The sequence below is a fragment of the Pholis gunnellus genome (genome assembly GCF_910591455.1).
Source record: "Pholis gunnellus genome assembly, chromosome: 9".
NCBI classification, from domain to species: domain Eukaryota; kingdom Metazoa; phylum Chordata; class Actinopteri; order Perciformes; family Pholidae; genus Pholis; species Pholis gunnellus.
Window position 1 is genome coordinate 8,764,459 of NC_136535.1, and position 26,368 is coordinate 8,790,826.

General features: G+C 40.1%; 1 protein-coding gene across 2 annotated transcripts; it reads right to left on the bottom strand.

The window, feature by feature from the left end:
• Positions 1–422: 422 nt before the first annotated feature.
• On the bottom strand, positions 423–24,507 carry LOC306700994 (glutamate receptor ionotropic, kainate 1; the record flags this gene model as incomplete). Of its 2 annotated transcripts, XM_079166185.1 has the most annotated exons (16): positions 24,396–24,507; positions 14,991–15,158; positions 14,596–14,853; positions 11,015–11,196; positions 10,472–10,525; positions 9,875–10,048; positions 9,068–9,211; positions 4,248–4,355; positions 3,679–3,720; positions 3,234–3,347; positions 2,945–3,148; positions 2,620–2,843; positions 2,031–2,149; positions 1,571–1,788; positions 840–1,065; positions 423–712 (listed from the first exon to the last, which is right to left on the bottom strand). In XM_079166185.1, exons 1-16 carry the CDS (start codon positions 24,478–24,480, stop codon positions 423–425), a joined length of 2,610 nt encoding a protein of 869 aa, XP_079022311.1. In that variant the 5' UTR covers positions 24,481–24,507. The 2 variants fall into 2 exon arrangements, with proteins under 2 accessions (XP_079022311.1, XP_079022312.1); XM_079166186.1 differs by lacking the exon at positions 3,679–3,720.
• Positions 24,508–26,368: the final 1,861 nt, after the last annotated feature.

A 26,368-nucleotide genomic window follows, 5' to 3' on the forward strand; every position in this document is an offset into this window, starting at 1 on the left:
CCTACTGCAGTTGTTGAAATTAACGTGGCAAACGTGCCTCAGAAGATAACACTTACCATCACTTACCCACATTATCATACCATTAAAATTACTTTTTTTTCACATAAAACAATTATACAGTTTTTTGCAAAAAACAGCAAGGCCAAGAAGGTCAGGTGTGAAGATGTCAGAAGTCAACAACCATCTGTCATCATAAAAAGGGTTTCAAATGTATTCTTCCAATTAAGACTAAATTGTTCATGTGCTAAAACACAACGTTGTGTTAAAAAGTATTTCTGTTTTGATTGATACAATGCCATTCAACACATTCAGACATCAAAGTTGTGTTGGCCCAGTGATTACTGTAGTCCTCTGAAGACAACAATGACAACAGGAATGTGTAGTAGGGCTCAGAACAGTCTTCGATTGAGTCCCCTGGTGTGTTAATACTTGTTGTGCCATTCACACTGACCGACACTCACCTCCTCAATGTCCAAGTTTTTTCTGGATTTGTAAATAAACTCTCCGATTGCTACAAAAACTGAGAGGACTAGTCCAGCTGCCAGGACAATAAAGATTCCCCCTATGTTCTCCACACCCAGAGCACTGGCCTCTTTGCTGTCCTCCTCTGGGCAGCCATTCCCTCTCCACCATTTCTCCTTCATCATGTGCAGCTTTCCTTCCTCCTGAAGCTGCAAGATGGCGATGGTGATCTTGTCTCTGTAAGGGGAGCCTACAGCAGGATGAAAAACATTATTACTGCCATTACCAGCGTCATAACCTCTGGGTTTGCTGTTTAGATGTGTCGTATTATTGGTTGTCTTTGTTACTGTGTGTAGTTTGTTATTCATCTCTCTTACCAATCGGGGTGCCCACTCCATAGCCCTTTGAGTCTATCAAGCCACCAATCTGTGTGAGATTGCAGTTACGCTGGCTGATGTACTCAATGCTGGTTGATTCCATCAGAAGAGCGTAGTCTGTGGTGAGAACCCTCTGAATCCCCTCCCGGTTGTTTTTCACCAAAGCCGTGTTTTTTCTACTGCTCATGAATGCCCACATTTTCTCATAAGTTGAGATCTTAGATTTCTGTTGAATCAGGATTAATGGAAGTTTAAAACAATGCACTTTGATGGTCAGCACAACAAACAACAAACAAAAACAGGTTTACACAAAACAAATGATATTGATACATGGTCAGTGGTTGAAGCTTGAAGAAGACTATCTGCTGACTGGAGCAACCATCCTGATGCATGGCAGGGGATGGGATGTGACAAGTGTATACAAATCTGCCCAAGTACATTTAATTTTCTCTGTACATTCAGATAAACTCGTTGTTCTACAAACAAAACAATAAATCCTTGAATTATTTGTGGAAAAATTGTCCATAGGCTTATGGCTTATAACTCTGCGTCTGAGGAAATTTCAAAGACACTAACCTTTAACCCTACCCATGTTACTGTAATGACTGAGGACGGATGACTCAAGGCTAAAACGTCAGGTTTATCAAAATCAAAAGGGATGTTTTTGTTTGCATCCCTCCCCCCATTGCTGGACAGTTACTTTACCTACTGTTCTGTGAAAAGGAGATTACCTTAAAAAAGGTCATGGTTGAGCCGTCTCTTACAGCACCATACTCTATTTTGGTTTGCTTGGCCAAGTCATCTGCAGAGTCGATTGGTGAATCCATTCTCTCCACAGTGAGGAAGGCAGCCAAGTTGGCAGTGTAAGAGGAGATTATGATCAATGTAAAGAACCACCATATTCCACCGACTATCCTTGTAGAGAGGGCTTTAGGCATCAGTTCGGATCCTGTAAGATAACAACGCAGGGTACATTATGAACTCTACAAACAAACACATTACCAGTCAATAACAATACGTTATGTATAAATACATAGCCATGACACCGACAATCTTTTTTTTTTTCCAGGCACACCACCAACATTATGAAAGTGATGGTTGAGAGTGCTCTACCGAAGGGAAACTATTTCCAGGTATGAACACAGCATGATGACACAACACTATAACGATTGCAGTATGGTGGGCCAATACCTTGCTGCATAAGTGCTCCAACTCCAAACCAGACACTGTTTATTAGAGTGAAGTTGTTTTCAACCACATCTGAGTCTGGGTTGCAGGGGTGAGGGTTGTACCACTCATAAGGGGTGAACCTGAAGGTAAAGAATTCACAATTATGGATGTAATATCATCACATATCATCACTTGATAATGACACCGAATGTATGCCTGTGGCAACAGCTGATGTTTACTCATCTCTACCTGCATTAACTCTATTTTTCCAAATCATCTTAACGACATAATGGAAACCAACAAAAATCATTCTGAATCAATTCTGACCAAGGACACAAAAACATTACTGTGGTGAGTTACTGCAACGAAACTTTAGGTACTTGTTGTAGTCAAAATGAATGGTTGACTGTAAATTAATTCAAATGGCCCATTGCATCCAGGAAGTAAACATTTTCAACCAAAGTGAAATGTTTTTAGCAAACAGTGTTGCCTAAAGTGCAACCAAATTCAATAAACATAGAAACCTAATTATATCTGAAGTAATGGATAGGCAATTTATACACACACTAATTGTTAGTCACATTTATTAGAAATTGCGTTCTGCTTTTACCTGGCAATAACAAACAGCACGCAGCTGACACCGAGGCAGGCCAGTAGCACATACATCCAGATATCAGGAGACAGTGGGTTGAGGAAGGAGAACACTCCTGGATTGGTGCCATTGGGTTTGTGGTAGAGGATGCTGATCCCCAGTGTCATGAAGGGCTTGGAGAAATCTATCACCTTTTCCCTCACATACGTGATAGTGAGAGGGGCCACAGCGAGGTCAGCCACCTGATACAGAACAAAAACATCATGCAGAGCTTCAGTTAAAGACAGATGATACCGCTGATCGCTCGGATATTCTCTGACATATAATAGTGATTGGTACTCACGTGGTCAATGAGTTCTCGCACCATGCCGTTCCACTCCCCCTTGTCATTCTGAGCTCCGTATTTGCCATCGGACACCAGCTTTACCTCATAGGAGAAGCCCAAAATGTTGGAGAGCTCTTTGAGCAGGTCCAGGCAGTAGCCCTCAAAGCGATCATTTCCATACAGGGGCTTATCAGATTTCTTATGCATGACATAAGGATTTTCCTGGAACAAGGCGCATAACAGACTGCATTAGTTTCATCAGCACATTCCTGGTCAAATGCTGCCTGATAATTACTTTAGTTCATACCAGAATAGTTGTGACAATGAGGGTCCTGTTGGCCATTGAGTCAGTCACATTTGTGGATGAGTCCTTGTTGCTTTCTGTTAAATTAAGGCCTGTTTGGGAGTTCCACACGCCAATCTGTTAGGGATAAGATATTCAAATAAACACACTCAAAGGTCCATAGTTGCCCAAGTCACCTTCACATTATCCCAACAAGGAATGCAAAGAAGGGAAAATAAACAAGTGCTAAGAAACAGACAAATTACAGTGGAAGAACAAACAGAGGTTTGAGAGTGGGGTAGGGGAAAAAGGAAAAGAATATAGACAAATATATAACTTGAAATTCCATGTCCCACCACTACCTAAAACGTGTCTTTTTTAAAAAAAAAGGGAGACATCACAGAGGACAGCTAGGAGAGTAAATAGTGTCGATATTTCTTTAGTCTGCTCGGGCAGCTAAAGTACAGACCTTTTTCCACACTTTATTCAGGCGGTTGTTGCCCGCGATTGTCTTGCAGAAATAATAAAGAAAAAGCATTTTAATTAGAGAGCTCTGAACTTAAAGGGAGAAACAGAAAACAATGATGGTGAAAAAGAAATGTGGAAAATAATAACTCCTCTGGTCACAGCTCTTATTTCAGTTTAATATATTGACTTCCAACTGTGTTGTCTTAAGTTCAATGTCTTTGTAGTGCAAAGGCCTGTTTATGACCTGACAAAATCAAGAGGAGCATTGTCAAAGTTTCCAAAGGAACATCCACAAACCTTTGACCTTAAAATGACAGCTACAACTATTTGCAAGAGCTGTGTCAAAACAGTCCAAAAAGTTCATTTTGGGGGTATAATTAGTGCTCCTGATGTCAAAACACGGTATACTGTTCCACAGAAAAGTCATCTTTCTGCAATTTTAGAAAAAAAAGGAGTTTACAGTGAATACCAGTCGCTCTGTTTGTTTGTTTCCCCTACTCTGTTCAGCTCTGTTGGATGTCTACAACAACAGCATGTACTGACAATATAGACATGGGTCAGATAGTTCACCTTCTCCAAGCCATCTTCCTTTAGGCTGATGACATCTAAATCAAATTCTTTCCGCAGGCCGTCTGTCTTGTTTATAATTATTTGTCCCGTCAAGCCGTTCCATTGTGCCTGTGGCAAAGACAGTGCAGAAAACAAAACCAATGAATCCCCTCAGTTTTCTTTTATTGTCATAGACATAAATGCAAAGCAGAAGCCTGGAAAAATGAAAACAGTTTACAACAAATGAATAATTGATGAGTGCGACAATAAGCGAAGAGGCTAACTGCATCTTAATGGACATTTTTGCATTGGCTGGATCCTCAATGGAAATATTAAGTATCTCTGAGCATATAACATGCTGGACAGTGATGTAAATAGAGCAGGCAGGCATGGCCTCTGTCTGAGGGGAGAGCAGCGGGTGGGCAGCAGAGCTCAGAGACATTTGAATGCAGTTTATAATGAAGTGAGCTCAGCTGAATAACAGTCAGGTTAAATCTCTGTTACAGAGGGCTTAGAGAAACGAGCGGCATCTCTAATTTGCACTGATGCAGGCAGCTGAGGAGCCATTCTTTTTATGGGAGGAAATCAGTACACCTTCTGTAAATTTGCCCAGCCCATAGCATTTCAAGATTTAATTTTTGTCTGGCTGGGAATCACAATTGAATTAAAAGAGCATTTCACCCCATAACACAAAGTCTATATACATCAAACGTTTCCATGTTCCTATTAAAGACAGCATTGCATCTGAATGAGACATAATCTAATCACATATTGATGAAAACAAAAACATGCTTCCCTCATCACTGACAAACATGTTTTGAGCAGTTTCCTCTTTCTGCACAAACATGAAACAGTGGGTTGGTGTTTTAAAGAAGAAAGTAGTTCTAGGAGAAACTGATTACAACATGGCATGAGGATTATTGAGAGCAAGCGTAGCAGTAATAATGTTATGTTTGAAAATGGACATAGCTGTTAGGTTTTTCCAAAGAACAGCAGCCGATAATAATAGCCAAATACGTTTGGGAAATAAAGCCTGTATTTGGGAGTAGAGCTGTCTCACTTGTTTATCTTTACAGGACTTGTGTTGAGGCTCCCGCTAGTGCAGCTCACTGTGTGTGTGTGTGCTCTCAGAACGAGACATTATTGGGGGCACTTGGAGTTACACAAACCAAATGCCATTGAACACATGGTACTTGCAAAGCTTCAATACAAATCCTAAAATCCTACCGAAAGGTAAGGGTGAAAAATGTTATCGGGTCTTTGGGTGAACTGCCCCTCGCTTATTGTAATATTTACTAATAATCTGAGTAGGTGTCCTGCTACACCATTCATTCGATTTTACAAAATACTCCAAATTCATTCTACTCTCTCGCTATATCAGCCTGAAGGATTTTTTTGTTAGAAATCAATTACAGGTATATTAAGAGATGCCGAACGATGCTGAGCCTTATGTTTCATCATCTTGTTCTTTCAGCCTTTAAACAGAAACTTACATCAGTCAGTTTGTATCTGAAAATAATGATATTTAATCTACTGGAACCAAAACAAATGCATCCCGATCCATTAATATGTGCAATATGCGGTATGTGGCAATACACAAACACACAAACACAAGACTCAAGAATAAACTTGATGCCATCACGAGACATGTTTCTCTTTTGTGAAGTTACTCACATCCATTTCTAATGCAAAGATCTTTAGCATCTATAGAAGGTTACAGGGTATCATTTGGTGAAGTTGATCGTTGATTAGACCGCTTCACGCAGTCTTATCGCACACATCTGTGAGGCCTTCTTAACCCTAAGTCCAGATTTATTCATGTCATTAAGTCTCTTTTTAAATCCTCACCAATCAAAAGTGTCTCTGTCTTGACCATGTGCTGGTGTCATTACTGTACATGTAGTGATGACATGGATCTTCTCAGATTGGAGAATCCAGATGATAAAAAGAGAATGAGTTTCAACACACTGCTGAAACCTCACTGATTACCATGAATATACGGACCATCACCAGTAGGGATGGGTATCGTTTGGGTTTTTTCCGATACCGGTGCTAAAACGATACTTTTAAAACGATACCGGTGCCTAAACGGTGCCTGAACCGATACTTTTTTTATTGCCAAGTCAAATTTAACAATATATTTAACTGTTTAAAGTATACTATACATATTAGTGCTGGGCAACGATTACAATTTTTAATCGCATGGAATTTTTGCGATTAATCTCATTGTTATGGCAAAGTTCAATAATTAATTCAAAGGTAGTGTATTGTGCACTTTTATTTTAAAAGTACTGCTATATGAACAAAAGTGCAATAACATTTGGTTTGCAAACACTTTAAACAAATAAGGTTCTTTTTAACAGCAGTATTCCCTTTACACAGTAGCAGTTATATCTCTTCACTATCTGTGCTCAGTGTGTGACTTCATGTGAAACGTTCCACTGCTGTGCAACAGGAATACAATGTTTCAGCACGTTTCATCTAAATGTGTGTCGTCTTCATGACAGAGCATGTGAATGCAGCTCTACTGTTCATCAATATAATGCTGTAACTCAGAGGTGATGATGGTTACCCAGCGATCAAAGAATAAAGACACACTTACGCACAATGTAGGTGTATTTTCCCTTTAACTCACGAGATGCAGGTAGCATGTTTTATACTTAATGTGAATTTAATTCATACTTTGTTGGCATCTTATTCTGAAAATCGGATGTTCCTCTGAAGAAACCGGATGTTGTCTCACGTTAAATCTTTCCGCTAACTTTCAAAGTCCTTCGCTCGCTCCCGATCTGTGCCGTTTGAATGCGTTTACCGTGAATTTCAGCGTATAGGTCACTAACATCTAAGTGTCTGCTGAGTTGACCACGGATACCTGAGTGTCTGCTAACTTTACCGCAGCGATGTCCAGTAGTCTCCATTCCTCCACCGCTGCCAGTGAGCAACGGACTTTCAAAATAAAAACAGCCACACTTTTGACCGTTTACCTTTCGGCATTTTCTCTGTTAAAAGGTTGATGGCTAGCTAGCTGCTGTAGCTATACAAACGGTAGCTATCGTTACCTGCTGCCAAGACGGAGTCATCAGAGTAGTGTTAAAAAAAAGTATTTAAATCGGCTCAGGCACCGAAAAGAAGCACCGAAATCTGCGTTGCGTTTCGGTCCGGTAGGTATCGGTCGTATAGGTACCGGTTCCATATTGGCACCGGGTTTCGGTACCCAACCGGTACCTAATCACCAGCATCATGTTTATCCTCCTGCAGGCCTATATAGATTTAGGAAAATAGTCCAAATGCACAAAGCTGAACCTTATTATCTTGAGCTGTTAGTTCTTCGTGAAACTTTCTCTGCCAAACTTAACTATTAGTATTACATATGTGATACAGATATACGATATAATCAGGACCATAACAGTAGTTTACATGTTTTAACCAATTTAACAGAAATTCTGTAAACTATGCTCCTGCCGATTATTTTCCAACGATAACCACATATTTTGAATGTCCACCATCCAGGAAGCCACTAGTATCTGTGCAGTATCAAGTTCACCTTGCAGAGACCTGACCATGACTTCCTGTAAGTGATCCACCACAGTGAACATCATGTCTGATGTGATTGTTGTCAAAGTTACATTATAACTGTGTGGTAATATAGTGCAGACTTAAATCGATCATACCTGCCAACCACACTGTAACAGAAATAAGAAGGAGAATCGTGTACAATCCATGTAACTCATTGTATATAATAAATACACAAACTTAAGAAAAGGTTAACGCCAAGTCAAACTTTGGCACAACGTTGGGTTGCTGCGTTATGTGAGCACTATGATCCCTAAAAATAAAACTCTCATGAACATAGAAAACAAAGATGTCTGTGGATAAGTTGAACATGTGAGTCTCATGAGTAAAAAAATGACACTTGGCAGGTATGCTAACTCTCAACAGTATATTACCAAGCAATGATAACTAATAAAGTAAGCATATACAAGATGTTTACTGTGATAGAGATAGAAAGGCATGGCTCCTACCAGTTCATAACATCTGTTTCAGTATTTCCCCCGTTGTCCTGCCCTAACATCTCCTGTCATTTCAGACCCTGCAAGTCTGTCACCCTCCAGCAGTTGCCCTCAGCTCTTCCCACCTTCCCCCAGTCACCCGAGCTCCTCCTGCCACACACCTGCCTCACACTTTGTTCATGTAAAAACACGGATCACAAGTCTAATGACAGTCAATATCTGCTCAGGCTTTACAGCTGAAAACTTAATTTACTCACACCCTGCAGTCTGGACTTTTTGGCATTGTCTGTGCCCTTCATTATTCTGTCCGCACTTGCAATTGAAAAACTCATTTGTCAAAGAAACATCTAATTAGAAAGTATAACATAACAAGAGAGGCTATTCAATTCAAATTCATATTTATTTTAATTTGAGTTGAAATTACCCAAGATCTACTCTACAGGATACATTTACTATGACATCCTTCAAACTTAAAACCAGAACAGAACAAATATATTCTAGAATAAGTCTAGGAAACCCTATTTCTCATTATTTTATTATCTGAGCCTGTTTTCATTGAGTAATCCTATATAAAAGGTTACAAATCTCAATGGACAGCTCTCATCAGTAGCCTTCTGAAAACCCACTTATCTAAGAAACCCCCAAAATGTAGAACATGACATTGATTCCTATCTCTGGAGAGAAATTATTTAAAATGTAAACATCAGATCTCCTAACTCTATGGTTTCTGCTCCTGCAGCCAGAGAGATGAAATAAAGGTAGCAGGCTGTGAGATGGATGGATGGATGGAAGAAGAGGGGCGGGTGTCACACATTCATAAACTAAACTCACGTCTTTGAGCAGGCTCATGAAGCGTGATCCAAAGCGCCAGGGTTTATGTCGGTGGCATTGAAGGGAGCTGACAGTGATTTGGGAGGTCCGTTGTGAGGCAGCAGCCACCATGTAGACGGCATCGTACATCAGAGCTGCTTCCGTCTGAAAGACAAACGTGGCCGTCAGCATCCATCAGCGGGGATCCCGTTATGCACTTATCACATGAGGACTGTTGATGTAGATGCACAGCACCATGTGCTTTCTCAAAGCAGAGCCAGCTTTACAAACTGCACGGAAAGCAATCAAACAGGAGACACAACCAGCCACAGTGAGCACAATCTGGAGAGCAATTCTATCCAAAATACCTTTCTGATTGTACACACAATCAGAGAGCAACATGGTGGACTGCTGCGTTCTGACTCAAGCGTGGGTGATGAGGGGCTCAGATTAAGCCTTTGTAAAGGTCTTGAGCAGCTTCTCAAAATAGGCTACGTGTTTAACCTCCCAGTGTCTGGATGTTGAGAATTACCTTATTTGATATTAGAGCATATTTGTTTGGTGTGGAAATCAACTTGGCTGATGACAAACAGATTGTTTCCAACCTTGCTCAGCTGACAAGCTCAGGCTCTCCATATATTTAGCTTTTCACAGAATTAACGGACCTTCTTTGACCTTTTGAGCATGTTGCTTACAGTAGGCTATATAAACAATCCCAATACCATCAGAGGACACAGTTTAGATGAGAGTCCACTCTGAGAAACACAGCCCCTGCCCCTGGCGGACCTTTGGCATGCGGAATGAAAGGAGGAAAGTAAAGTCACTCACTGTCATCATCCCCTCCATCATTCCAGTCTCTGCTTTGGAGGGAGCCTGCAGTCGCTCCATGGCCCACCTCTCTACCACCGAGGCCACATGTGGACTGTCTATGTTGAGCAGTCTGAACCCCGTCATGTTGACCCCACTGTAGCGGTACGGCTCCAGATCGAGGGAGAACAGATCCTGTAGAAGTACAACATCATCAGTGTAGAATTAATGTGATTCTTAAAAATTACCCAAAAAGTAGATGTGAGTTATTCAGCAAGGGTAAAGGGACAATTTACCATGGAATTACACCAACAGCACTGAAAACATCCAGCAATCTTATTATAAAACAAACCACGGATGTTTGAGTTCATCTGCATAATCTTTGCACAACAGAATCACTGGGTGAATATGCACGTTTAAGCATGCGTAGGATAGAAGGACACTCTATACAATGGAACAGTGTTTATTATGTGCATATCCATTAGGTTTGTCATTCCTGTTTCAGGGAGAAACTCATGAGTCAAAGTTCCTGTGCACATGTGTTAAAGAAAACAATCTTTGTTTTTGTTTTTGAGATGCAGAAATTTCCGAAATGTGGCTCAATAACAGTATTCTTACCAGTGTGGTGAAGAAGAAGTGGTAATATTCAGTCATCATCCCCATGGACAAGATCTAAACAGAATAACAGACTGTACATTCATATTTCTCTCCAGGCAGCCAGTATAAATAATATTTTATTTCCCTAACATGATCCAAACACATCTGTTACGAAGAGACTCTTGCAAATTACAAACCACCCATTTTCTAAATTGCCTCATTTAGTATTGTTTTTATGGTTTGTATTGACAAATATCCAAGTGAGTTGCTCATGTTAGAGTAGTGTTTCTAATCAATCTTTTGTTTCTTAATGTGTATGTCTGGCTGAAAAAAAAAAGCTCTGCTTGGATTTGGCAATGATGTTAGGATTTCTGAAGGGGATAGAATGAGACTAATCTTGTGAATATTAAATCAAAAGCAATGCAGAAACATCAAAATAATAATGGATTTCTGACAGAACATTGCATTTTAGGTGTCAAGTTATGAATTAAATCCTCAGAGCAATGACTTTTGCCTAGTGTGTAGTGTAGTGCCTATGCATACTGGTAGATGTTTGTTAGTCACCTGCTTGAGAACATCGGCTGATGTTTGGTAAGAGCTGTCAAAGATGACGTAGAACTCCTTCCCCTTCTTCATCTCTTTCAACAGAGGTCGGGCATCTTTACTTCCTGTTGGCAGCTGGCGGATCTTGATTTTAATGCTGTATCTGGATGGAGCTTTGATCAACTCTTGCAAACGAATCAGTCCTTAAATTAAAAGCCAAGAAGGCCATTATTAGGCTAAACAAAAACATTTACAACAAACCCACCCTCTGGAGACATTTTTACTCCAAATAAAAAGGTTATTTATGGTGTGGTAGAAGAAAGGCTGTGTAATTAATACATGATCAGCAGGGATGGGAACAGGTTTATCATTGTTGTATAATCATATATTTAAAGGCACTACAACAGTATGACAGTTTGTATCAATATGACACAATGTATCTGAGAATATGGACCAGAAAACCTCGCAGAACCCCTGCTGAATTTAGTGCAACATTTGCTAGCCATCTCACCCGCACTCCCATGGGTTTCTATTTCCATTGTTCATCTGATAAACACATTTTCTTTGCAACAAATAACTTGAGGGGGTAGAGGGTTTACGTCTTTAACATTGAACACACCATATAACGTAATTATTTCATAATTATTTCGGTTAGTTCATTTATTTTGAATGCTTCCGTTTGGTCACTGTATTTTGAAAGTCTTAACCGGAAGTGGTAGTACGCTTTTTCCCCTACATTAACGTTAATTTGCCTACATTTTAATATCGCAGTTCTTCGCTGTGACCACAAGAGGGCAGTAAGCACTGTCGATTACACTCAGGTCAACTATCATCATGTCCGTAATGTGTCCCGACAAAAACGTTTTTACCGAGTTTTATTGTTGAATCCTGTGTTATCATATACAGGATTCAACAAACATATCAACAAATGTAAGGCTACATTTTATAAAAATCTATTATCGTCCCAAAATGCAGCACGCCATCCAGTAAGCACCCTACCAAGCCAGAAGCCTGTATTTCACTGTATTCACTGTACTTGTTAAGTCTTCACCGGAAGTGTTTGTATGCTTCTGAGTCTACATACACGCGGTGCGACCACTAGAGGGCAGACTTGGCAACCGTACCTCATTCTGTAAGAAGATAATCAGTTTAAGGGAAGAACCTTATTAGCGCAACATTACATTTGGTCTACTGGATACGAACCCCACTGAAAAATATGTAGCTGTAACCTTGTACAGTCAACTGTTGAGAATAATTAAAGAATATTCTTGTCTGTCGTTTCTGATTCCGTCAATTTGTCTGACTTTATTTTGAAAACATTTAACGGAAGTGCTAGCATAAACTGTAATCTCACTATTGATGCTAGCTTAACGAATTGTATATTGCAATTACTCACTATGGCCACAGGAGGGCAACAAAGGGCGTTATTTCTAAAGGTCAGTCGCCATCTCCACCTAGCGTTAAGACAGTTACATGCCTAAAATGCTCTAAAATGCAACAGTACATTCAAAAATTATTTCTCAATATATAAATTGTGTAACATAAACATCTGAACGTTTTGATGTATTAAATGTTATTTATATTATTTCCTATGAACCCCTTAATTTATTTGATCTTTATATAGATATGTGTTGTGTTTAGCTGTGTAATGCTCCTACCTATGGTTTATTGAATTGTGGCTCAATGCTAACATTTTCTTCCTGGAGGTCAAAAAGTTTTATCTTATCTTGTATTTCTGCAATTTAAAAAAAGAGATATATATGTATCATGAGCGTTTACCTCCCTCTAGTGGTCACAGTGAGGAATTGCAATATATTAAATTCGTCCTGCGACGATATTATGGACATGATAGTTACCCAAACTTCCGGCTTTCAAAATAAAACGTTCAAATAAGGCAGGCGTAGATACAAACTGCGACGGATGTTGCACTCGTCACGTCTCGATCACGTCATTGGAGCGTGATTGAAAGGTCTCTAAGGTGTGGAGTATGTTTGTCGCGCTAAACATCCCTAGCATATTACACTAATTGTCAGCAATAAAGGCAGCTAGCTAAGTTGCCTCGGCCAAGCTAGTGTTTTGACATCTAATTATGGTTATTTAAGGAAAAGAAGAAGCCAGAGTGTGCAGCCGCTGCTCCATGCAGATAGCAATGGCGCGGGACTTGACTGTGCAATGAAACATGTATGTTTTCATCAGCAGGACGACAATATAGCCCCACTTTCTTATTCTCTCCAAATGACCTGTTGCATTACGTCCTGACCGAGAATATTAATTATGTGACATTATAATCACACCATGTAACCGGATTTGAGACTGAAGAGAACACCGTGGCCATCAAAACGCGTGCTGCTGTGAGTGTGGAGTGGATTTACAAACACGAAGTCAAAGAAGAAGCTCTTTCAAAGGTAAGACATGTGCTCCATCACATTGCTGTCTGTGCTACAGTTTGGGGACTGGATACTAATTCAGCTTGTTGCATATTAGCACAGCAGGTTAACGTTGACCTTGATGCTGAAGTTGGTGTAACAGTCTGTTGTTGTGTGCTTAGATTCTGTGAGTGGAGCTGTTAAAGGTGTTGTAGTTGTGATTGGCTGCAGCAGTCAGTGATAAGCAAGGTGATCTTACACAACAGTTTGATGTGGGATGATGGTTTTTACAGGTTTCTATGCAGCCTTTTGGGTTTGCGGCATGGTAAGTTACGTTATACAATGAACATAATCATTTCTGGTGTAAGCGGGCTTCAAAAATCATAATTTCTTTTGAATTTCTCTTTTTAATCTGAATGCAATTTTTGCGATGAAGCCATTCACCAATTAATCAAAACGATTTTTGGGGATAGTGAAAAATCCCTCAGTCCAAAACACAATTCAAACCATCTATTAGCTTTACAATATAAATACCAAACTGTCCATGGAGACCACCAAGATGCCAACTGAAGGATGAGAACATTTTTACAGCATCCCTTTTTATTTCATGATTTCTGATAACCTTGCACAGAAACTGTCTATTAAAACCCTTTGAATGAATGAATGAATAGAGTAAATTGTTCATTTCAAAACATCGTGATATTTGAAGAGAGACAAAGTCTTGCCGTCTTACCAGCCTCGACTCAGTTTCCACTAGCCTTGGATTAACAATGTATTGTTACAGTATGTTGTATGCATTCAACAACTACAGCTTCCATGAGATTTTGTGGCGAAGACTTGTTGAAGCTCTTATTGTTCAAGTCAGATTCCTGAATGCAAAATCAACAACAACACCAACTATTTGCTGCAACTATTGCACATTGCTTCTCAGTGCTTAGCTTAATTAAAAACAGTGGAGGTCCCTCCTGCCGACCACCAACAGACACTCTAGCGTTCAGGTTCCACACTACTAAACAAAACTTAGTCACACAATCAGCTCTCCACAAACATACACAGTATTCACACATGAACAAAAAAACAACATCCAATTTCCAGATTTTTGTAAATACTCTCGCATGGCCGTCAGATTTGTAAATACGTATGATATAATCAGACCGTATCGTGAGTGTGCTTCCTGCTATGTTTTTATCAATGCTGACATATTTGGCTGCCGAAGTGTTTTAGTGCTTCACTCACCAGTTGCATCCTCGTAGACAACAGTGACCGTCTTCCACTTGTAGTACTGCACTATGTCCAGCACAGCTCGGCTGATGGAGGTGTATTCCGGGTAGAGGTTAATGTAGAAGCTGTCTTTGTTGTCCACTGAGGGGTGTTTCCAGCGTGTCTGGATGTGAGGGACTTCCAGGGCGTTACAAATGGACTGCACCGCACTGACGGATGAGCTGTGAGAGGGGCCAAACACTGCCCCAACGCCCAAAGCCAGCTGGTCGCAGGCTGAAGTAATGCAACAGAAAGTGAAGAGAGAAAATAACAAATGACCAACAGGAGAGACACTTGTGTCATAATAAACAATCTCTTTAATTGATGATTCAGCACAAAAAGCTTTCATAGTTAAATGGGATCATCCTTACCTCTTCTTGAGGCCTCAAAACTGTCATATAGGTTTATTCTCTGGATGTCATAGGTCAATGTGGTGTTTGGCATTAAGGTCCGGTTCCTGTTTATGTTGGTAACAGCAAATTTAAAGGCCAGTTCTTCAACACTAATAGGCTCATTCTCAAGCGTCTCAAAGATGCCGCCTGGAGGAAGAGAAGAAACAGTGGTGGTGTGAGAGTGACAGTCAGATCACGCTGAAGTAATATCAGACAAACTATTGATAGAATGACTAGTTATTCTCCTCCATTATAGCATGTGAAGGTTACCACAACTGAATTCTGACAGTTGCATAATGTGGCCCAATGTTCTATGTTACTTCGACCACATAATGCCACTAAGGGGCCTGGTGGAGTTGACAGGATTTTAATCTCATACGGAGAAAAGCTTGACCTTTACTGACTTCACCCACTTTACATGGCCTAAATTTCACCAGCTGACACATTGCCGTACGGAGTGATTCGGCGAGGTAGACATGCCTCACCTTCGGCTCATTATAGACCAGCTTCACAGCTAATGTATGAAGGACTTAACATATCCAGTAATACATTATCTTGGCAGACATTTAAAAACAAAGGTCTGCTTCTCCTTTCTCCTTTGCAACAGTAATTCAACGGATGAATCGCTGCACTCATTCACCTCACAAAGTCTTGTTTCCAATATTTTTTAAATTTACTGCTCGAGACAACAATCACCTTCGATGAACTCAAACTTAAACGTGTACCCGTTAGCCTGTGATTTATAGTATCATATAGCGAAGCCTCTAAACATAATGTAATTGTGAAGAAGTTTTTCTGTTCAGGCTGCCAAAACACTGTTGCTATGAAAGGCGGTCTTCCATTAAAACCCTAATACGTTACCCTCTAAAGTCGTTATGTTTTCTTCTCTACATGCTTCTTTTTAACTGATTAGTTTCTGGACTGACTTTTCTGTTATGTGGATGTTTGTGAAACATTTTGGTTCTCTAACAGAAGTGAAATACTTCTGCCACTTGATTGGACCAAAGATTCTTTTTATTGTAAAATCTGGTGCTCAGTCTGTAATAATCCAGCCTCGCTTTAACCGTTCACTCGTATAAAAAAACTCAGAGCGTGAGACAAAGCTAACCTCCGAGGTGTCACTGTTTCTAGAGAAGCTGGAGAGAGTGGATTAACATCAACATCATCCACTCCTCTCATGTGAAAACTGCACTTTATATATTGTAAGACTACAAATGTTTCATTTGCTAAAACATAATCATCAGCCGTGCAAAAGGGGTTTCCTTGTCATGTTTGTCTCTGTAGTAATTATTTTCAGTACCTACTTGCACCTGAAAGTAGGAGTTTAACATGCCGATGTGGAAACCTGATACTCGTGTGTGCGTTTCATTTAAGGGTGCAACTAATCCTCTTCCTTACTAACGTTTTAAAATCCGATAATCAGTTTACAATAGATATGATTTCTGTCAATTGACTAATCAATTAATCGACTTATAATTTCAGCAAATCCTTTCAGACTAATGGTTTAAGATGATCAGATATATGATATTATATAAATAATAATGACTACCGAATAGCCTCATTGAAAAGGCACCAAACGGTAATCTCAAGTATCAACCTTTTATAAAGTAAGGAATGACAAAAATGATATTCTCTGTCTGTTGCCTTATCGGCCTCTTTATACAAAACTCCTGACAATGCCGTTTGACATTTCCCCGCTACATAGGACGAGGCAGTAAAACCTGACAAATGCAACTGTGAAAATGTAATTTCAAGATGCATTTCTCTTTTAAGCACAATCATGTTCAGCTGGCTGTGTGTGCCAGGGCCGCAGGATGGGGATTGTGTCCGAGTTGAGGAGATCATTGTAAAAACCGTCCAACTCTTAATCCACTGCGCTGCTCCAGAAAGATGACGGCTCTAGCATGCCATGGCTGGAAATATGGATATATATTACTCCAGCCGGGCCCAAGCTCTACATACAATGCTTCACATTTCAGTTACATAAAGCGCAGCAGGAAGAGCATTAGGATTAAGGCCAGAGAAACGTTGGATTGTCACCACCTGCATGTAGGACGGGCAGACTCGTGTGAGATTCAGTGTTCTTATCCCTGCTGAAAATGCCCCTGCATGTCAATGTCACCCAAGCCTTTCAAATGTAAATGATTTCAAACATCTGGGCCTTAAGTGATGGGTTTTCTCAAATAATACATTCAAGGTTAAATGTTTGTTCTCACCACATTCATATTCACGAGTGCAGAATGAAACGAGAACAGTTCTGGACAGTCAGGGTTAGTCAGTTTCTTTATCCTTAAACAAATCAGAAATGAACGTTGGAACGTTTTGTTATAGGAAAAATTACGTGTATGCTACAAACTGTCGGTACTTTTAAAAGCTCAAAGTTGTTAATCAATTAACCATGAACACAAATCGTGAAGATACCATTTTAATGCTACAATAGTTTACAAATGACCTCACTTCAATACATAGGCTACAGATGGCAATAGGTCATTGCACTCCCTAACAGTGTTTGAAGACTTTCCTGCAAAATTGTGATTGATTTGGAAGGAGAAAGGGCCTTTAAAAAGCTCCCCTTGAGACCTTGATTGTGAATGACCTTTTTCTTTGGTGTAGCAAACCGCAAACTGCAAACTGAGAAAGCCTTGTCTGGACTCCCTGGTCACTAAAAGCATGCTTGAAAGTGCCAATCCTAATTATGGTTACCAAGCCTCTGTGAGCAGCTACTGGGTCCCTTTAAAGTCTTTAATTCTTTCCACTGAAATATGAAATGTTCATATTTTTTTTCTTCAAATTTGCCGAGGACATTTATTTCATCTCACCAACTTTGATGTTCTTTGAATATAAAAGGGGAAATAAACATGTGTTTTGACCAGACGGTCTTGATGCAGTAAATGTCTCAGTGCTTAATGATTCAACAACACAGTAATCCGAGTGGCAGCATCACAGCATCATTTCCAATCAATCATTTTGTTTTCCACATACAGGGCTTTCAAAGTAGATGGTGCAGTTTGTGTGAAAGGCAAAAATAGCTGCTGCAATTTAGATTTTCTGATTTAGATTTTTGTAGCTGACCTCTAATCACACTCATAACAACATGCATCCATCATGATGCAAAAGCTGAAAATGCAGCCAAAATATGCACCGTATCTGCAAAGACTATTACATGGCAAATGATGTAAAAGAACAAACGGGGATAAATGAAAAAGCTAAATCTGAGACTCACCACAAATGAAAAAAAGTTATCTTATGAATTCAGCATTTATTGATAGCTTTTAATTTGGATTGCCATAACAGGCCATTTATTTAACGCCACCTTCAGCAAGAAAGGACTGTAACCTCAATGACAATCCTACAGTGGGTCTATAAGCTTAAGAGATAAATAAAAAAGACATATTAGCAGCCGTCAGACAGTGGCAGCATCCACTCATGTCTGGGTAGGCCACTGTGTTCAAACAGACGTGTAATTGCTTGAAAGGTTTTATAATTGTGTGTGATGAGCAATATAAACTATTTAGATACACAACTTTCAATTTCAGCAAAAGGCATATATCTATTTCATTGTACTGCTCACTTATTCATTTTCTCTTTGAAGCTTGGTGGAAAGGCACATCCTACGGTGAAAGAAATCAAATTTATCTCTCCTCACTTGCACCTGAGAAGAGATGTTAAATCTGCATGATTGCAGATTGTCTGCAGTTCAGCATGAAGAGCACTGGTCCACATCAACAAAACACTTCTAGAAAGTATTTATAGTGTTTAAAGTGTGTTTAAACTGAGCTCTTTGGACAACACACATTATTAATACACCTTAGATGACTATACACTGTGTAAGGAAATGACTGGTCCATCTGTTAGCTTGGTTATTGTGCAACAGAGGACTAAAGCTCAGCTATAATCACTCAGTTATAATCACGCCCATGACCACCATCAACGTTCCAGACATCTGGAGTGAAGCAGCAACAATACTTCACTTCATGTCTGGAAAATTGGTTTCAAACAAGCTTCTATATTCATGTGGTTGAAAACTGAGGGTGGAAATCATCAGTTTTATCTTTGTATGTATTTTCAATTAAAAGACCCAACAAAACGTTATGAGTGTATCGCCAGGAAAATAATTATTTTTGTCTCTACCTCAGGCTTTAACATTTGTGGTCCAATGAGATTTAGTCAACATTGATGCCCAGAGCGTCTTTTAGTGAGTTCCTCTGCCATTTAGACAGACATTTGTACACCTTTGTGTTAGAAGAGATATTCGCACACTTAGGTCTATGCAGTGTTTTCACTTTATTTGAGCTTAAGTTATTGGAGCATCTTCAAAATCCTACAATTGCTTAAGGCTGTTTTCATATTATCTCGTTGGTGGCCGGGCACAGGCCAATAAATCTACATGGAGCCGCTGCCCTGTGGGCTCCTGTCCGTGAGGTCTTCAACCTCCGTTAGAATCTTCTGTGCATCCCAGAGGGAGGCGGGGGGCATGGTATCTGAGTGTAGGTGTAGTGTGAAGGTCATCTGTGCTTGTCGTGGCGGCAACCTAAGAAAGAGGCCGTCATGATCGTTGCTATGGCAATGGCGCATGTACATGCTTTGTACCGCATCTTCCATTAATTTCGCTACATTTTTTTTTATTTTTTTTATTTGTTTTAGTTTTTTTCCGTGTTTATCACTAATGGCATATGACAGAATACATTCATCAACATCTGAAAAGGAAGCGTGGGGATTAGATTAAGTGAAGTGGACTTTGAGACGATCGCCTGCGGCCGACCAATCGGCCAGGCCTGCCGAACCAAACGCCACCAAACTGCCCCAGGGAGGAGAGGGAGGAGAGGGAAGAGAGGAAGGAGAGCCGAATTGGAAGCTAAGCTAACCCAGCTAGAACCGAAGGCTGCTACACTACCTATCATGCTCCTGGCTGTCTGATGTACGATCGCAGAAAAATAAGATGGATGAAGGCAGCGAGAGGTTTTTGTTTTGTTGTGTTACAAATGGGCTACAACTGAATTTCATTGTGCATCCCTGTGTTGCATAATGACGATCCTTGAATCCTTGAATAAAGAAGGAGTCCTTTGTGGCGTGGCTGAAGGAGGCAGAGACTCAGGGAAGACTTGGGAGGAAATCCACATCCATGGCAGACCTGGCAGAGGTCGGTGAGGTAGTCAAAAAGCTCTTCAGTGGCAAGGTGCCAGGGATGGATGAGATTTGCTCTGAGATGCTGAAGGCTCTGGACATTGTTAAGCTGTCTTGGCTGACCGCATCTTCAGTTTCAAATGGAGGTTGGGTACAGTGCTTGTGGAGTGGCCAACTGGGGTGGTGGTTTCCATTTTTTTTTTTTCAAAAGACCAGAGAGTTTGCTCCAATTATCTGTGTGTGTGTGTGTGTGTGTGTGTGTGTGTGTGTGTCACACTGCTTAGCCTCCTCAGGAAAGTTTATTCTAAGGTTCCGACTAAATGTCGAACCTCAGATCCAGTAGGAGCAATGCAGATTGCGTCCTGGCCGTGGAACAGTGACCCAGTGGAAGTGGATCAGCTCTTTACCCTCTTAGGGCTGTTGGAGGAGTCCTGGGAGTTTACCAATCCAGTCCACATGTGTTTTTGTGGACTTGGAGAAGGCTTACAACCGTGTCCCACGTGGAGTACTGTGGGGCGTTCCGCAATGATACAGCTTACCGTGGTCATTTCTACCAGCCATTAGGTCCTTAAAGTGAGAGCTGTGTCCGTATATTCAGCACAAAGTCAAACACATTTCCAGTTGGTGTTGGCGTTTTCCAGGGGTGTCCCTTGTCACCAATTCTCTTTGTCTTATTCTAGACAGGATGTCATGGTGCAGCTAGGGGAAGGAGAGTGTCTGGTTTGGGGACCTCAACCTACGTCGGGATGAGGGTCAGTACTTTCAAGTCTGAGGCCATGGTTCTCTGCCGGAAAGAACTGGGAATTGTACCCTCCGGGTTGGGAGTAAATCACTGCCCCCAGTGAGGGACTTCAAGTATCCTCTGGGTTTTCATCACGAGTGAGGTGATTCAGTGCGGCGTCAGCAATGATGCAGGTGTTGTACCGCACCGTTGTGGACAAGAGGGAGCTGAGTCGAAGATATATCAAGAGCTGTCCATCTATGTTCTGACCCTCACTTATAGTCATGAGCATTGGGTGGTGAACGAAAGAAATGAGATTTGGGATACAAGCGGCCAAAATGAGCTACCTTTGAAGGGTGACTGGGCTCGGCTTTATAGATAGGGTTAGGAGCTCAGACATCTGGAGGGAACTCGGATTGGAGCAGCTGCTCTATTACGTCGAGAAATTGATCCTGGCTTTTGTGCCATGATGCTGTGGCCTGTAAACAATCCTGTCTGAACACAAGGTTTTTAGCAGCGTTATGTGGTCACTTTTCTCTAAAAATGGGTCATGGGATCATGGCACTGTGCACTTTTCCATTCTGCACTTGCACTTATCATGGAGTTAGACAAACCAATACTATGAATGGGATTGGTTTTCAATACTGATGCCGAGAAAATAGGGTATAAGCATTTCACACTTTCATACTTTCAGATGACACATGGATCAATGCACTCACTCAGAATTACCAAGCAAATAAACAAATGCACAAGAAAGTTGGAGGTATCTTGCATCATTTATACTTCAGTAAATACAAGTTTGAGCTTGTGCAGAGGTGCATGTAAAACTAACATTGAAGCAGAAATCACTAGACAAGCTTGTCTTGTGAGACAGTTTATTGTGCATTGTTGAAGAAGAATGCAGTCATCCATTTGCAGTCCTTATAAGTATAATAAAACAAAATTAACAATGTATGAAATTCAGAATACCTGCATATTAAAGCCCAGCTTTGTTTCCAATGAAAAAACAGTCTTCCTTGTAATTACAGAGTTCATTATTTCTGATCAGGGCTTTATGATCAATGCAATTTATAATGAAAGGTGGAATGGAAATTCTTGCTATAGCTACCGTTAATTATTTTCCAATATAATTTTCAGGATCACTGAGCTTCCGTCTCATCTTTAATAGGCCAGACAATGCTGTGGGGTGATGCATGCTAGGAGGTCACAAAAACAAAAGATTCTGCTTGTGCTGCAGGCAAATACTGATAAAGCCTTAGGCGTTGCTTTTTATAGACGTCTGTTCCTTCCTTCAGGGCTCAGAGCAAGAGATATAACAGAGTTCAGGTTTAGGCAGCTGGGTGGATCTTTTTTAATCCAGGAACCCAAAGTAAGAGGTTAATATTAAGGAACTGATCTGTAGGCCCTGATTCTAATCTGTGATTTTGTGACTCTGTGCAATTATCACATGAAGGAGAGTCTTTTAAGGCAGAGGAACACAATGACGTAGTGTTTTGCTTTCTCCCCTCTCCTACTCCTGGGCCAGTTCCCAGTGAGACCCCCCACCCCCACCTCAACAACACCACCAGCACCACTCCAACCTGGGCTCATGCCAGACTGTGAATGAATGAGGAGGTCCTAACCAGTCTAATATCTTCGTTTGATGTGGAGCACTGAGGTTCCTCTGTTTATAGGATCGCTGCTTGCGACCCAAAAACAAAACATTTAATAATCTGTATCAAATCCACCTAATTTAGGAATCAGGACTTTAAAAAACAGCACGATAGAGTGGAGGCCAAGCCACAAGCTGCTGCTTCTGTGCACTCCCCAACGATGAGATTTGGTTGCTACCATATTTGAGGAAGAGACTTTCTGCATAAAGAAGATTATTGTTTGTTGTTTAAGGGCTTCAGGGAGAAGATTTACCATTATTACCAACCCCAGTGGAAAGAGTAGAAGCCAGTCACAATCTGATGGCAGCACTTGCCAAGACAGAAATGATAATTGAACGAAGCCACACACCATATGGGAGAGATTATGATGTGTGCGGGTCATGAAGAGAATGACAAAGATTAGGTGGCCTTGGAGAGTGATAGATGATTTAGAGAGATTAACAATATAGAGAACAGATCAGGACTGATAGAACAGGGAGGTGGCACTGGCCTATTAGCCTTCAAAGTTATGCAACGGCACAAGTCTGAATGTTAAAGTCTTTACAAGTAGAAGGAATTTAGAAAAATACTGAGTGGCCTTGGGCATTGAACGGAGCAGAGAGTCCTAAGGCCTGAATTTAGAAAGTCATTTTTGTGATGCAATCTTCGAACCCATTAGAGGAATGGAGGATAACCAATGGGAAATGAGCAGACCCCATTAATTTGCAAGCAAACACTGGCTCATTGTTACAAAGTTACATCAGAAATCAAAGGGGAATAGTTGGAGCAAGAGCTCTGTTTATCTAATTACATGTGAAAGCAGAGTTCTTGTCAACTCTCAAAGGCTTAACAGAAGACTTTGGACTCAGATCCACATTCATAGGTGTCATTGTGCATCAGCATACATATACACAAAGTCTAAATAACTTTTGAGTTTGTTAGGTAGAAGAGAAGCCTCCGTTTCACTGATACTGTCCACCGTATACTCTTTAGCTCTGTATCCATTTCACATTCCTCAGTGCCAAGGATATCATCATGCCAACAGTACATGCTTTCAGATGAAGTCATAGGCCAACTTAATCACTCATCTGCCTCTGATCTGCCCGTCAACATGGAGGAACAGAGACTTTGGCATTAGCCAACAAAAGTGGATTAACATGATTTTTATGAAAACCAATAGAGTTTTGTGTGGACTACCTAGCACTCTATCCCCAGTGTACCTCCGCTGTGAAAAAAACTCTAACAATGAAACTCACTGTACAAAAGATCACAACATGTCTAGTTTCTGAAGGATTTTCTTTTTTTATATAAGATTACTGTTGAATAACATAGGCATGCACTTGTATGTCCATTAGGATAGTTACAGGATACTGATAATGTGATTTCATCATCCAGTGACAAGAGTATTATAGTCACACAGCAACATACATACACGTATACAACTAAAACACATTGCAAATGTATCGTGAACACAGTGATTCTTTATTTTAAGTTTTGCTTGATATTGCCAGAACTTAAAGGTTATCCTGCTTCCATTAACTGACCTACAACACCTGACCTGCACAATTGCTATGAATGGATATCCTTGCATGACTTCCCAATGTTTCATTTCTGCATTTATTACCCTGGCTGTCTCTAATTAAATACAGTATCTATTTGTTAATCTTTAGAGAGAAGCAACGCTACTGTGGGATATTGGAAATAACCCATATGATAATGCCATAAAAGTCAACTTTTGTTATTTTTTTATTACATACATAAAAGACAGGTAGAGTAGGCTATCAATCCCAAATGAATTGGCCCTCAACCCAGGTCTTGTAATCATATAATTGAATATTGAAAAAAAGGCATATAGTGGCAGTATTTATATTAATGACATAAAAGAAATGTGACAAATGTACTACTTACCAATTCTCAGGACCTGCTGCGAAGTGAGCCAGAACTCTGCTATAAAGTACAGCAGTGCAAATAACAGTCCCTTCCTTTTCGCCATGGTCCTCTCTCCAGAGTCGAATTTAACATTGATATCAGTTTTTCTGCCCTTGGTAATTCATGCTGATAACTTGCCAGTCCTTGTATCCGTAACGAAAATATATTGACAACCGACCCACATCCATCCCTCACACATTGTGAGGAAAAAAAACAACAAAAACACACTCCACCTGCAGCTGCCCCTGATCAAAATAACTCCAGTTTTTCCATTCTAAAATCCTGAATGTGCCAGTAAGGTTTTGCTTCCCATGTTCACTCTCCACACATCCCTCTTATCATGTTTTTTTTCTCGTGCACACTTGAATTGTAGGCTGCAACTGAGGAGGAGGACCGTGCGCTGGGCTCCTCCTGTCAAGCTTGCATGAATAGAAATTGGCTTTTCTGAATACCACCTTCAAAATAAAATGTGAATTTAGGCCTAGGCAATATCTCAATATTAAAACGATATTGTGATATGAGATTAGATCATTTTGTTAGATCTTGGATCATTTTATATAATGGTAAGCTATAAGTGTCGTCTTCTCCTGGTTTTACAGGCTGCTTCACAGTAAAGAGATGTAATTTTTTTAACTCCTTTTTTTAACTACTTAGTCATTATGTCCACATTACTAGTAATTGTTATTTTTTTTGTAAATGGACATAGAAATCTACCATACAATATTGCCGCAATATTGATATTGAGGTATTTGGTAAAACAAATTGTGATATTTGATTTTCTCCTCATCACTCAGCCTATAGGGGAATTGGCAACAACAGAGAAGTTCAACATATATAAAGAGTATAGGCTGCATATATGTCCGCCATTACATGTGTGTGATAAACAAACAAAATATCAGACATCCAATACAACTTTGCTGCAGATCACGCTGTAGGTGTATGTATATTTAAGTGATTGTAGATCATTTCACAATATATATTGCAATATGTTACTTATTTGTTTATTGAACAAATATTTACCGTAAAAAGTCTTTTTCCAGTGCTGTGCCTATTTATTCATTTATTTATTTATTTATTTAATTGTTTAATTAATCAATCAATCTTGTCCATACTTTCCCCTACAACTAATTCCCATATTCAACTAAATGTGTTTTGTTTATGATTCCATTTCCCTATCTCCAAGGCTTTAGTCCTGTAAATATTCTATTTATATGTTTATTTCCTCTTGGTACCTGATATTCTTATCATTTGAATGCTTTTATTATGAAATCAAACATGTCTTGTTTCCGATCTTGCTCTTGCTGTCCTTGTTTGACTTGACACAGCTGCACATCCCTCCCGTGCAGGCGCTCAATTGAGGGCAAAGCCAAGCTGCTAATCCGCAAACATGGATACGTCCTAAAGATTAACTTCAAATCTGGCAACATTCGACCTCGACAACGTCTTTGCTTTGCTACACCGAGGAATGATTAAATCTTTGCTCCAGTCCTGATGGAAATGCAAATCTAATCTTCAAACTGGTCTGTGGTGCTCCCTTGAAGATCAACTACCTCAAATTGTTTATCTGACACAGTCTCGTAGTAAAGTAAAGTCAAATGTTTATGTTACCTTTACCCACTTGAGTAGTTTGGGATGGAAGTTAGAAGTTCTCTTGGTTGCTCAGCGGCACCAATCAGCAACAGGTGATGATGCTCAAAACTACTGCTCCCCAAGCAAGGCAGAAGCATGCAGGGGTGTTTTATGGGTTTTTGGGATTAGTGTAATCTCAGTGCCTATTATTTAATTTCCCAGAAATTAGCAAAATCAGAGACTCATAGTTGAGAAAAATGTCTCTATTTACACACTGAGTTCAAGACTATCCTTAATTGGAAAAAGATGCTGTACAATTTAAAGCCTCCACTGGAGATGTAAAAGCTGGGTAACCTGTAAATTAAGTAGTGTACAGAATATGA